This window comes from Oreochromis aureus, linkage group 14 (genome assembly GCF_013358895.1).
Source record: "Oreochromis aureus strain Israel breed Guangdong linkage group 14, ZZ_aureus, whole genome shotgun sequence".
Classification (NCBI taxonomy): Eukaryota; Metazoa; Chordata; class Actinopteri; order Cichliformes; family Cichlidae; genus Oreochromis; species Oreochromis aureus.
In genome coordinates, this window is record NC_052955.1 from 24,024,791 (window position 1) to 24,037,894 (window position 13,104).

The 13,104-nt window shown below is 39.7% G+C and overlaps 2 protein-coding genes across 5 annotated transcripts; both read right to left on the reverse strand.

Moving 5' to 3' along the window:
- Positions 1-335: 335 nt before the first annotated feature.
- Positions 336-6,917, reverse strand: LOC116313842 (CLOCK-interacting pacemaker-like). Of its 3 annotated transcripts, none has more exons than XM_031731659.2 (5): positions 6,627-6,917; positions 5,487-5,625; positions 3,384-3,566; positions 2,554-2,744; positions 336-2,445 (listed from the first exon to the last, which is right to left on the reverse strand). In XM_031731659.2, the coding sequence occupies exons 3-5, from the start codon at positions 3,556-3,558 to the stop codon at positions 1,405-1,407; spliced, it is 1,407 nt and encodes a 468-aa protein (XP_031587519.1). In that variant the 5' UTR covers positions 3,559-3,566; positions 5,487-5,625; positions 6,627-6,917; the 3' UTR covers positions 336-1,404. The 3 variants fall into 3 exon arrangements, with proteins under 3 accessions (XP_031587519.1, XP_031587520.1, XP_039453908.1); XM_031731660.2 differs by having other exon boundaries at positions 4,138-5,625; XM_039597974.1 differs by having other exon boundaries at positions 336-2,442; positions 3,384-5,625.
- A 1,095-nt stretch (positions 6,918-8,012) lies between these two features.
- On the reverse strand, positions 8,013-12,623 carry LOC116313850 (cyclin P). Of its 2 annotated transcripts, none has more exons than XM_039622497.1 (9): positions 12,440-12,623; positions 11,758-11,883; positions 11,437-11,524; positions 11,105-11,274; positions 10,848-10,946; positions 9,862-10,017; positions 8,982-9,140; positions 8,715-8,893; positions 8,013-8,579 (listed from the first exon to the last, which is right to left on the reverse strand). In XM_039622497.1, the coding sequence occupies exons 1-9, from the start codon at positions 12,518-12,520 to the stop codon at positions 8,420-8,422; spliced, it is 1,218 nt and encodes a 405-aa protein (XP_039478431.1). In that variant the 5' UTR covers positions 12,521-12,623; the 3' UTR covers positions 8,013-8,419. The 2 variants fall into 2 exon arrangements, with proteins under 2 accessions (XP_039478431.1, XP_039478430.1); XM_039622496.1 differs by having other exon boundaries at positions 11,105-11,277; positions 12,440-12,622.
- Between the last annotated feature and the right edge of the window lie 481 nt (positions 12,624-13,104).

Consider the following 13,104-nt stretch of genomic DNA (forward strand, 5'->3'; position numbering starts at 1 on the left):
ACTTTCACTAAATATCAAGGACCAATTGTATAAAATGCTCACTCTTTCCAACAGCCTCTGTACATAGTGTACTTTTCATATGTCAGCATGGTATTTCATTAGGAAAAGAACAGTGTAGAAAAGAGTTACAATCCACACAATCCAGCAAATGGAAAGGAAACTATTTCCATGGCTTTCAGGAACCAGAGACAGTGCTGCACTTCTACCACATGCAGCACCCTGTCAGTTTCCATAGCAGCAGCTAGAATAATTCAAGGTTGAGTAAACATGTGGCACAAAAACACAACAATAATAGGATACTCACCTTGAAAAGCTCCACACTGAAATAAAGACCATTTTCTCATATTGTTTTATTTAAATAGCTTAATTATGAAAACTTAGCATTAAAAACCACCTTAAGTTTCACAAATGTGTTCATATGCAGAAAGAGAGAATAATCTTGCACATACCCCATGCATTTAAAAAACAAACAAACAACAACAACAACAAAAACAACTGCATATGTTTATACCCAAATTTTAAAATTTATAAAGCAAAGTGTGCTTTTCTACGAGAAAAACAAATGACCATATTAAAGCAACAATTAGTGGCTTGATCCAAAAAAAAAAAAAAAAAGAAAAAGAAAAAAGAAAGTAAGCCCAAAGTAAAAAATAAAGCAGCTACATGAGAGGATGTGGTATGACTGGATACATAGAGCTTGTAGCAGAATTGCTTCCATTATCATGAGATGTGTGCTGTGTTTCTAAAAGAAAGAAAAATATTATAACCAACAACAACAGAATGATAGCCTGTGATGGTAATGTGCCCCTGTTTAAAAAACAAAACAAACAAAAAAAAAAAACAAACTTTAAGGCTTTGTGGAAAAGAGATTGGACAGAAATCCATATGTCCAGTGTAGTGTTGTGCAGTTTATATTTTGAGAGTCTTTAGCTTCAGCTGTGCTATCAAAGGCACAGAATAATCACCCTGATGTTGGTGATACAGGTATAAAAGAACTGTTTTTAATTCATCTTTCCCTGAATGTGGTTGGATTGAAACGACGCAAAACAACCAAACTTGATAATATATACTGCAGATGTCACCACTGCATGAAGTGCCACTCTCCTTCCCTTCTCCCAGGGAAACGCGTTTTTTCTCTTCTTTAAGTGCATCTCAAGCAGACATCGTACCATCATCTGTCATCAGATGGCGACTCTGGATTTGATTGCACTCAAGTGCATTAAGCCATTAATTAGGTCCGAAAACTGTGACATGCACAGTAAGGACTAAAGCTGTGTCTTTGTTTGATATCCGTGGACCTACAGAGATTTTCTGCATTTCTCCTGTAACACTGGGTTTAAAATATTCATAAAACTAAATGTCCACAACTAAAAACTCACCATTCAAAAGGCACTGCAGACTGGGCTAACCAGTAGAACTGTCAGGAGGTGTAAAGCTGGCTTTGTCTAAGGATGTCTCACTGGCCTTGAGCTTCCTGTCTTGTTTTGACTGTGGCTGCTGTTGTGCAACACAGTGCTGCTCTGGCATGGTGCTGAGGAGGCACGTTGGCAGGGCTTGTGTGGTCTCGGCAGCTTGTGGCCTGTTGGTGTCCCCTTTGGAAATGCTTTCTGATGGACTGGTAGAACCTGGCACAGTTGAGATTTGGATATTCTGCAGGATTTTAAGGTTGGGATAATTTCCTGACTCAGCCATAGCTTGATGGAGGTGCTCCCAAATAGTGATACCATTTAGGTTGAGGCTGGGGTTGCTGGCAGCCTGGCACAGCAGCTCTGTGTGCTGCCGCAGCTGGGAAAGGTCCCACTCTGTGGCATTGCTCTGACGCATCAACTCCTTTGTGCGCAATGTAATGTCCAGCAGACCGGACTGTCTGAGGATTTTTACTGTGTTGAGAAAACGTCGGTGGTGAATACTAGTGGCATCTTGGTTAAGTCCAACTGAACTGGTTGTGAATAATGAGTAGCTGGTGTCCTGACTGGATACAGATGGGGATCTCTGGCTCATGGAAGTAGGGGTGGGACTTGGGGCAGACAGTTGATCTTGGGGTGGAGAAGAACACGGCATGCCAGCGGTTGAGAGTGCCAACTTAGGTTGTTTATGAAGGTGCTGCTCTGGCAGATTTCGGGTCACAGACGGGCCATCACTCTTTTGTTCTGAGAACACCCTCTTGCTGAGACTCTGGGATTCGTGGATTGATGAAGATTTATCAGGTGGCTTCTTGCTGGGATGTGGCGCTATGCGTGGATAGGAGTTCAGAATGGGTAAGTAGGAACCAGGCGTTTTCCTTTCTGAGACATTAAACTTTCGGGACAAGGGCTTTGATAGCTGGAAGGTGGCAGGCAACAATCCTGGCTGCTGGAGAAGGATCATTTGACGAGAACCCTGGTTGATGTCAGTGATGCTGTTTCTCCAGAGAAGCTGGCCTCTTTTCTGGGTCACATCTGACTGCTGGAACAAGACAGGAAGAGAAAAGTCAATATGACGCACAGTACATCTGATGGGAACATTATTTTTCTTTCTGAAAGACTATCCTGTGTTGGTTGTATCCTTCTTTACCTGCTTAAGCATCGTGTCCTTGATCATATAAACGGGTGGCTGGTTATGACCATCAGGCATCACAGAATGCTTTCCAAGATTCCTTTGCATACGTTCTTGGTTTTGTGACGTTTCTGCATGTTCACTGGCTCTGAACTGGCTTTTGTTTCTTTCCTGGTCCTCCACATCTGCCTGTTGCCAGTCTGAACCATCTGCAGAAAAGTTATTACAGGAAGAAATGCCAACAGCTGAACACCACATTCAAGAGGACAGTTGAACTTTTTGTGACACAAAGCAGCAGAAAGATGTTTTTTTTTTTTTTTTACCCTCACTACCTTATCAGGCAGTACCAAATCCAACTAGGCAAACATTTGCTTTATTCTCACAAAAGGGAAGACAGGAGGGACATGCATGCTTTCCTACAGTCAACACTTCTTTTGTGGTATCAGTAACACAGTGTTCGTATTTCTGTTTTATTAATTTTCTTATTTGTATTTGAAATAAAATTGTGCGTTAGATGCTCTTAAATGACTCAAGCCACACAAGAACATCCAACAATACTCATTGCATTATGATTTTCTTCAAATCAACTTTCACCGTGTCCCTTAGGAATGTCACATAGATTTCTACACCCTTTATTTCACATAGATGAAAAGCTAACCCCAAAGGCTAAAACTATATATTTGTAATAACTTTTTCACTTCGAATTCAAGGAGATGCTTTAGACATTATTCCAGCAAAGCTGAAATGAAGATATCAATGCCTGCACTGGCTTGCATAAAAATCTAAATGGCATGGTGAGTAGCCTTGGAATATAATATGAAGCGTTCGCTATATTGACTCGGACTCACCAGAGAAGCCAGAGTCCTTCTCGGAGCTGCAGTGGGAGCCCCTCCTGCTTGAGTCATCTTTGTCTTTAGTGTCACGTATAGCCAGTAGAGCTGTATTGTTGCTCTTATCTTTAACTTTCTTGCTGGGTGCAGCACAAGGGCTGTGCTGATCGAATGAAGGCTGTTCCTTTGGCATACTGGACCCTATCAAGAAAATCCAAGAAATTTAGATAGCTCCTCTGTGCTAAAATGTAGAATACAGCAACCCTAAACAGGTTTACCATACATATAATCCACAAATAAACAACAATATCCTCATACTTCATACTATAGGAGGGTAATTGTTTCAGTTTAATTGGTAAAATGTAATACTCTGTTTCATTTGATGCATGGTTAACCACAGAGTTGAACAGATGGTCCTAACATCACTCACAAAGACACAGTTAGACAGATACTTTTGTAGAACTAACCATAAACCAATCAAGGTGTGATTGAAGCACAGACTCAACTTTAACAAAATGTTGCACAAATTCACATTCAGAGGCTCAGATGTAATTGGACAAATCCCTGATGCCAGGTGAGTCCCAGCCCTGTGTTTTTTTTTTCCTTTGAGAAATTAAACAGATAAAAAGGTCCACGGTTAATTGCAAGAGCTGTATTTCACGGGGTGTCCTTTCACTGGAATGAAGGCCCAAAGAGAGAGTGTTGCAAGTGAGGCTGGAAAAAATGAAATCAAATAAAAAAAACTATTAAAAGGATAGCAAAAAATGTTTACCAACAATTTGGTAGATTCTCCCACGGGTCAGAAGACAACTAAGGCTAAAAGAAGATGACTAAAGTCCACAATGACAGAATTTCCTTGGTTGAGAAAAACAACTTGACAACATCTAACCAGGTGAAGAACAGAGGAAATAGGTGAGGCAATCATTGTCAAGATAATGATCAAAAGACAAATTCAAGAATGGAAATACAGAGCTGATTACACTCAAGAACAGAAAAACCAGATAAGATTTACAAGAATATACCAAAGTTAATCTGCACCACAATGTTGAGAAAAGTATTCTCAAAGACAAAAACAGTCCATGAACCAAAACATCCTCTGTCAAATATGGTGGAGGGAGCATCATTCCAGTGGAACTGGGTCAATAGGATTTCTTGATAAGATGTTTGCTGATAGAAGTAGCAAGAGGAAATGTCTGTTCAGATTCTGCGCCTCACAGTGCAAATGGATATGGACCCAAAGCCTACTGCAAAAGCAACTCAACAGTTTCTAATGGCAATGAAATATTTTCTTCAGTAGCCAAGTCTGTCACTTGAGCTCAGCTCAACAAAGCAATGTTCGATCATTTAATGCAAAACTGAATACAGAAAGGCAGCCAAACAAGCAGTGGCTGAAAATGGCTGCAGTAAAGGCCTGCAAGAGCATCTCAATGAAGGAAACAGCATTTGGTGATGTCCATGGGTTCTAGACTTCAGGTAGTCATTTAGTGTAAAAGACTTTGGTAAATAAATAACATTAATAATAATTCTTATATTTAAAATTGTTTGTCAAATTATTTGTAAGCCTCTTGTTATAGTTTTAATTCCTAAATAGTAAATGCAAATTGTATTTAATTTTTGTATGTCTTCAGCTTACTTCAACCACTTTTGACAGTTTGATTTATAACAAATTTGTACAGAGGGAAAATTACAAAAATTGTCTCTAACTGTATAAAGCCCAATGCCTTTGGAGTTAGTCTACAAACAAAATGTAATGTTGTTTGCACCACAGTACTCCATGGTGCAAACAACACTAATTTCTGCCAAAGGCCTGTGAGAAATCCCAGCAAACAGACATGAATGTTAGTTGAGGGATCTTTACTAAATAAATAAAAACACATTTGTTTGTAAGACTCTTGCTGACAGTGCAATATATGTGTAAATAATAGTTCAAGATTATAGGCCAGATAACAGAATTACATACGAGCATGTCCTAAATATCTGATCTTGTTATTCAATTAGGACTCAACTGTACCATGTATCAGCACACAAATATATATAATTATATTAGGAAGGTAAAGAAAAATGGGTTTCTGGTTTTCTAACTTTCCAACAACACATTTCACACACAAGTCTGCAGCTTACCTGCTTGACCCCACACCACTGTCTGCTCAGCTGTGATGTGTACTCTGCTACATGTGCTGCAGACAGTCACTCACCTGGGAAAAACTATGTGCCAACATCATTTCTAAATTGCCCCAAGCATCTCACCCTGCATTATGTTCTGTAAAACAAAAAGTAAAGGACGAAACAAGTAATCATATCAATTCATACTGTACAAAGCAGGCAGTGATATAAATAAACGGGCATGATAAAACCGCACAACCATTGCTCAGCTCCAATGAAGATACTAAAATGACTTACAATTAGGCTGTAATACACAGAACTCCTCATGTTGCCCACAAACTGTAGCTACAGTCTGATATTATTCCTCTGTGCTCTCTACTGTGATTTCTCTGTCTCAAAGATGAGTTGAGATGATAACGATTTAACTACAGCAGCATGTATGGTTGTGCAGTGGAAGGACTTTTAACTTTAATGGTTGCTCTTTAAGAATTTAAAGATATTATCCTACCAATCGGGTGAGCTCGACTGATGACATCATCACAGAATTTATGATATTATCGGGCTGGTTCCATGAAGGCACCACAGCCCGCTGTCAGCTAAACAACACCACACTTCCCCCCCCCCACCCCCCGTGTTATGTAACACCCAACTTTAAGTCCGGCCCTCTGCTTACATACACTTCCTCTCACACAAACAAAAACATAAAAAAGACATTTAGTACCCACGGTGGTAGCAATATAAACGCTCTGTGTGGATTTAGCTGTTGACATAAGCTAAACGTAAAACCTCTGTATGTAAAACAGCCAATTATACCATTCTAAGGCTTGTTTTCTAGATTCTCTGCTTTTTTTTATGCCGTCCATAAACCCTTAAATGTTATAGCTGTTGTATATCCAGTATCTAGAAAAAACATTTTATTATATGCGCTTTGTCAAATTTGCGGTTTTAAAAAACTAGGGTTAAAACGGTTTGAAATTAGGCAATGTCCGTCAAACCAAGTTGAACACCGTATGCCATAAATTTCAAAATAAAACGCACAGCTAAAAAAATAAAGAGTAAAAAGACGCGGTTCTGTGAATAATATCACATATATTTATACACTACTCAGTGCAATATATAGTTGTTTGTTGACTTTTCGGTTCTTCAATCAGTACTTACCTATACTTTTATCCAACCGGACAAATCGCGACACTTTTGTTTTGAAATTATAGTGGCTAAATTTTTCCTAGCTTGACGTCGCCGATCCCAGAAACGATCCGAAAAAGTGAAAAAAACATAACCAGTGTCCGCACGCTGTCACTCAATCCTGTAAGTATGAACAACACTGTGGGAGGACAGCCCAGCGGCGACACAATTAAACATGTGTTCGACCTGCTTTACCTTAACTGAACCCACAGCTGCCTGTTGGACCACCTACCACACACACACAATAAAAACGAGCTCTCTCCGCCAGCTAAGCTCCCATTGGTCCGTGACACAACTCCAAGAGCCAATCATAGGAAGCACGTGCGCAGGAAGGCAGCGCTTGTGCAGGAAACCAAGAGGGTCAAAAGACACATTTGCGAAAGGTGACACTTGTCTAAACATTACAAAAAATGAGAACGAATAAACTAATGTAGGAAAATTAAAGTAAAAAATGAGCTATGAATCCTTTAACGATAAAAAAGGCACCTCACTTATGAGATGGATGATAACAAAGGGCCAATTGCCATCTCTGTTCACTTAGTTACTGGAAGCCTTTTACAAAACCAATTTCTGTAGTTAAATTGATGAAAATGCCAAAGGTAACATGATTTTGACTGGTATAAAAATATTTTTTCCACTAACAAGGTGATTCCTAAAGAAGGAACTCTGTTTATCCATGCACTCGCTTCATTGAGTCCTCATCAAAAATGGTCTCGGGGGTAGGGTGGCTGTGAAGAAGACATTAAGGGAAACGGGAAGAAAGACTAATGCCAAATTACACTGCATTGAACATTAGTAACCAGTTCTATGGAGTGATGCATGCAAATTAAACATTCCTAGCTCAAATGGTCATCAATATATACAGATGTGGTCAGGATAGTGATTCAACAGTAAGTGTTTAATTTATGGAATAATGAACCCAGAGTACCTCAGTCAGATGATCCCAAACACTCTGCTAATGCAGTGAAAGCACTGATAGTGTTCCATTGTGTGCGTTGTTTTTTGTCTTCCTAGAGTGTGGATCATCTTGACAGAACAGAACAAAAAGACAACCAGTATCCAAAGGAGATCACTGCATATCCGTCAATAAACCATTCCTGAAGAATCAAAGAAATTACAAGTGCTCAGGTTGTGTTTACGAATAAATGTGGTCATATTAAATATTGACAGACAAGTTCTAGTTTCCTGTACATTGGCACATGGCTCGATACATCTCTACACCAGTTTCCAATTTTTCTAGCAAAACAAAGAAATTAGAGGTGGCTTCAGACTTGCGCACTTTTTTTTTTTTTTAAACAATCCAGGTGCCACTGGATTTAAATGTATTCCACATTTATGCACAAATGAATAGGCCAGATGTCAATACTCAGCACCAGACACTTTATTTTTTTTTTTTTTACATTAAAACTTTCTCAAATAACTTGGCATACAGACCACATCCTCTCCACAAAATGGCAAGACAAGGACATCAATACAGTTCAAATATATATTTTTTTAAATCAGCTACAAGATAAGTTCATAAAACAGGTGTGCTGCAAAGTTGGTCAGTACATATGTCTGGCAACAAATCTTACTTGTTCTTTACCCAATTATATGTCAACACTTCATGATCCATAGTCAAGATGATACTGCTTTGGTTGGAAGCTTTTTGTCAAAGGACTAACATTGAGTTATACTAGTGCAGTATAACTAGTTTAAACTAGTTTGTACTAGTTTAGCACCTTTGAAGCTCAAGTATGTAATCAAGTTGTTTCAAAGCAGGTATGTCAACTGCATACACCCAGTAGACTGGAGGCATTTTTCAGTCCTGGGTGTCTACTGACATGCATGGTTTCTGGAGATGAAAATTTAAGAAAAGTAGCACAGGTGTGAGCCTTGGCAGCAGCACTGGCTAGAATATGCATGATCTTCATAAGAGTAGCCTCACTGAAAAGAAAGAAGAAAAAAACCCCAAAAAACAACAGCACAGACATTAAACTGACCAGTACGAAAGTAACAAAGCTTCTTATAGATGTAAATGTGATAGCCAATTAATTTGTGATGAATAAATGTCTTGCTGACCTGCCAACATGAATGCTGGAGACTAAACACCAGGCAGCCTCTCCCTCTGGTGTTGTAGGCTCCTGCACAACTTGGCGGGCCAAACAGAGTGCGGCTCCAGCGAGCTGAGCGGGCAGAAACACCAAACACTGGCCCTCCAGGAGCGACAGCTCCAGCAGATAACGAGCCATCCACACCACCTAGTGCCACAAATAACAGGATGGGGTGACACTGGATCTTTCTGCTCAATGCGCACAACACATCTTGACAAAAATGTTGTCCATCTACCATGGCACTGCAGCGAGCAACAGAGGCAAAAATAAGCAGGAAATGCAGAGGTGGAGAGTAGGATAGCTCAAACTTGAGGCCAGAGAGGACTTTACGTTCCATTCGCAGAAACTGATGCTTAGTATAGGTATGATCCATCAGGGAGCAGAGTCCAGACACCTGGAGCAATCACCATGAGATAGAACAGCTTTAGAAAAAAGTTTATATCATCTTAACTTGCAAGATTAAAAATAGTAGTGCATCTCAAAAGATCATAAGGTTAATGTTTTTTGTGTTCAACTCAAAAGGTAAACTTTCATATATTCATTACACAATGTTAAATATTTCATACACTTTTCATTTTCATTGTTACAGCATATAGCTTATGAAAAATCAGAATTCCACCATCTCAAAATAATATTTCTTAAGATGAATACAAAAAAGAATTTAAAAGATGTTGAGCTTCTGAAGAGTATGTTTATACACTCAGCACTTAGGATAGGAAGTCTTTAGCACAAACTAATGCATCAGTCCTGGATGGCATGTGGGTGATCAGCTTGGGACACTGCTGAAATGTTACTGAAGCCAAGCTGCTTTGATGGCCACTTTCAGGTCATCTATGTTTTTGGGTAGGGTATCAGCTTTAGATAAGAGAAAGTTGAAAACAAACTTTCTCTTATTTTAAAAAAGAAAAAACAAAAAGAAAAAAAAAAAACCCCACGATTCTCTACGAGGTTCAGCCCAGATGAATAGGCTAGCCAATTAATCACAATCAAGAGGATATAACAAAGAATTATTTGTTAAGTCATGCCAAATTACACTGCATTGAACATGCTCATGGCTTATTTAGAGACCCAAGGATGCTGTATCTGTTCAGAAATGGAGTGCTGAGGCAGCATACCTCAGGGAGAAGACACTCTTCTTTCTTGGCAGCAATGAAGAGACAAACCATGCCAAGGAGCTGCAGGTTGGCTGTGGTCACCTTGATTAGTCGCAGTGAGCGGTTGAGGAGGTGTATGGCCAGATGAAGGGTCTCATCTTGAAAGTGCATAATTTCCTGGGGAAAAAAAAAAAAAAAAAAAAAAAAAAAAAAAAAAAAAAAAAAAAGGACCTTCACATACTGTATATGGAAGATGTACATACATAACCACAGTGATGCCATCCATTGATTTGTGGACTACCATTTTAAAAGCGTTGCTGTTTAGCTTTTCACATATTTCCATCTTGCCTTTTTTGGAGTTGAACATGAAGTGCAGGTTTATCAGCTAACGCTAGCAAGCTGTATCAAGCCTGCTTCCCTCAGGGAAGCGCTACAGGTGCATCAGCACATAGACCCACAAACTCAAAAACAGTTTCTTCCCCAAGTTCATAAACACCCTCAACTCATCCCCCTACTGTACTCAACATTATCAAAGCAGTGTGGGATCATCTTGGAATGAAACACAGCAAACATCCAAAGATGAGCTTTCAAGACGTCTGGAGAACTATTCCTGAAAACTATTTGATGAACACTTGTCTACAAGTTCAAACCACCATACGAAATATGGACTTTGAATATCATTAGAAATGGATCAACTTTGTTTTTGGCTTATATGTAGTATTTCCATGCATGTATACACTTAATTCCTAGACCCATTTCCTAACAAAATATCAAGAAATGAGGGATGGCTTAAGACTTAAATAGGATTCAAAGCCTTCATGAAAACTTATAGCTTTAACTCATTGCTTTTTAGATATAGAGTAACCCTACATTATCCACTTACTTTGATTATGCGTTTTCATGTGTGTCCTTTGTGTCCATTATCAGTTTTACTTTTAACAAATAACTCAACACAGGGATACAGCCTTTGATTATCTGAAAATTAATCTACTTAAAGGGGGACTTACATGAACCTGAATGAGCCAATCCACCAGAATACCTCGAGTGGCATCAGTAAAATACCTGGGGAGGTCAGCACTGGGAAGAAAGTTCTGTGTTTGGGTTCGCTAAAGGGTGAAAATAGAAGACAGAAGGCACACTAAATAAAGGATGAGAGTGCAATAATAAGTGTGTGAAGTCACATTACAAGTGAGGTGTGCACACAGCCCGCTTGAAAGACAAGGTTAACTCAGATGAGACATGAAGGGGTTTAATGGTGTCTCACCATCATGTCTAGAAACATCTCCCAGGCATATGTCCGGTCCCATATGAGATCTAATTTCTCTAATGCCTTCTCTATTTCATGGCGCAACAAACTAGGAACCAGCACTTGTAGGCTAGGAAGACCCTGCAGGCCACAAGGGTAAAGCAGCACAGGATCTTCTACACACCCTTCTGCTATACAGGACAGCAAGAGAAGCACAAGTTTATAAACTTTGAGCAGGTTTAAAACAATATTCCCTCTTATGAACACTGACAATTCAATTTTATTAACCATTCATCCTACATGTTGGCACAACATGCTTTTATGGCTCTGATCTTTAAAAAAAAACATACCAATTAATTTACCAGGTGACCATGCCCTACTGTCCTCATGAAACCCCATGATGATGCCTTCACTGGTTTGCAAGGACAGTCTCCTTTCCTGCAGAGAACACATTTGATCATTGCGAAAAGCTGCTCAATTTGCAACTCCTATGATCATGGCAAGGAAAATAAAAGCACCAATTCTAACCCAGACTTGTATTACTCCAAAGGAGAGGAACTTTACATCCACACAGAATCCCTGTAATCAGTCAAGACTTGGCTGGCAAAAGAATACATTAAGTCACTTTAAGTACATGAAGTCATGTTAGTGTGGGGAGACAAAAAGCATACCCATCTGCGATCTGGTTCCATTTTAAGCAGGTTCATCCTGGACTCGTCTGCTTCTACAGGCTGCCAGCGATCTATAGGCCCAGAGGCATTAGCCCAGGTTCTTAGTGGGGCTCGCCTTTCATCCGCCTGGAGGGATCACAGACAGTAACTGACTGACATTTTCTGATTCTGACATTAAAATTGAATGCCTATGCATTTTCCCCCTCTTCCTCCTTCACTTTAAGAGGTATGCATCTACAGTGCAGTTTGTGAGACAATCTGCTGACAGTATATCTCTGCAATGATTTGTTCAAAAAGTGTGTTCCGCATCAAGGTCCTGTTACAGCTACATGGACTCATAGCAGGTGAACACAATCAGTCTAATAAACTAGTAGACTTTGAGAAAGGTGACTGCAGTGCAGTAAACAAAGCTTTCAGACTCCTCTAATTATGTTGCTGTGAGATGATAAAGGGGTGCAATAACAAAGGAATGTGATTAATGAGGTAAAGGTTACTTTCCCTTTTTCATTTCTCCATCAGCTTGCCCAAATTCTCACGGCATTTGAGCAAGCACAACAAGGTTTAAGGCAGAAAAAAATGAAGCATGGAAACTGAAGAAATTTCCATGCTTCATTTTAGCAGTTGATTTTAGAAGTATATCACATATGTTTAAGACTGGGTCTCTGGAGCACACAGAGCAAACCTTCTTGTGTAAGTCCAGCAGAGGCTTGGTGTCGCAGAACCCAGTCCTGGCCATGGTCACAGCCGAAGACACAGGTCTCATGCACGGCCGCTGCAGCTACTTATCCACGGGTGTCGGCGGAGGCCTGGAGCAGAGCCGGCGAGCCAGAAGAGCCGTTAATAAAGACAGGTGAGCCCCACTGATTGGGGCGGGGTCAATGGTGTGATAGGCAGGTTAGAACTTCCGGTGGATAGCCAAATAGATGGATAAATAAACAAATGGGAGATTGCGCAAAAATGCACACTGTAGTGAAAACGTCAAACCGTGAGAAATTCGTGGGTCCTTAAAAGCTCATAAAATTCATCTGCGTAGTTCAAGGAAAAAGATGAATTTTAAGTCTTAAATGAAATGTTTTGTCCACCGCAACTTACGTTTTAGTGAGACCGAACAATGCTAACGGTTATATTATACTCTCATAATTGGGGCATTTTATGCAACCCCACGAAGGTCAACGCGAAGCCGTGTTCCTTCACTAGTTTTATAATACAAACAAAGCTATCATAGTGCAATCGTCCAATTACAAAATGATGTAATAATTGAGTTGCTAGAATTGGCTTGTGGGAAATGTCCTTTCTCAAATAATTGCTCAAATGCTATTTCAAAGCCTCTTATGGCTTAAACTAGGT

Excerpts from the sequence above, each read along its gene's own strand:
- LOC116313850 (XM_039622496.1), bottom strand. The coding sequence starts at position 12,520 with ATGAGACCTGTGTCTTCGGCTGTGACCATGGCCAGGACTGGGTTCTGC. Across the intron at positions 11,884-12,439 it reads TGCTGGACTTACACAAGAAG|GCGGATGAAAGGCGAGCCCC; the intron begins GTTTGCTCTGTG and ends TGATCCCTCCAG. Across the intron at positions 11,525-11,757 it reads TGGAACCAGATCGCAGATGG|GAAAGGAGACTGTCCTTGCA; the intron begins GTATGCTTTTTG and ends TGTTCTCTGCAG.
- LOC116313842 (XM_031731659.2), bottom strand. The coding sequence starts at position 3,558 with ATGCCAAAGGAACAGCCTTCATTCGATCAGCACAGCCCTTGTGCTGCA. Across the intron at positions 2,745-3,383 it reads GAAGGACTCTGGCTTCTCTG|ATGGTTCAGACTGGCAACAG; the intron begins GTGAGTCCGAGT and ends ACTTTTCTGCAG. Across the intron at positions 2,446-2,553 it reads AGGACACGATGCTTAAGCAG|CAGTCAGATGTGACCCAGAA; the intron begins GTAAAGAAGGAT and ends GTCTTGTTCCAG.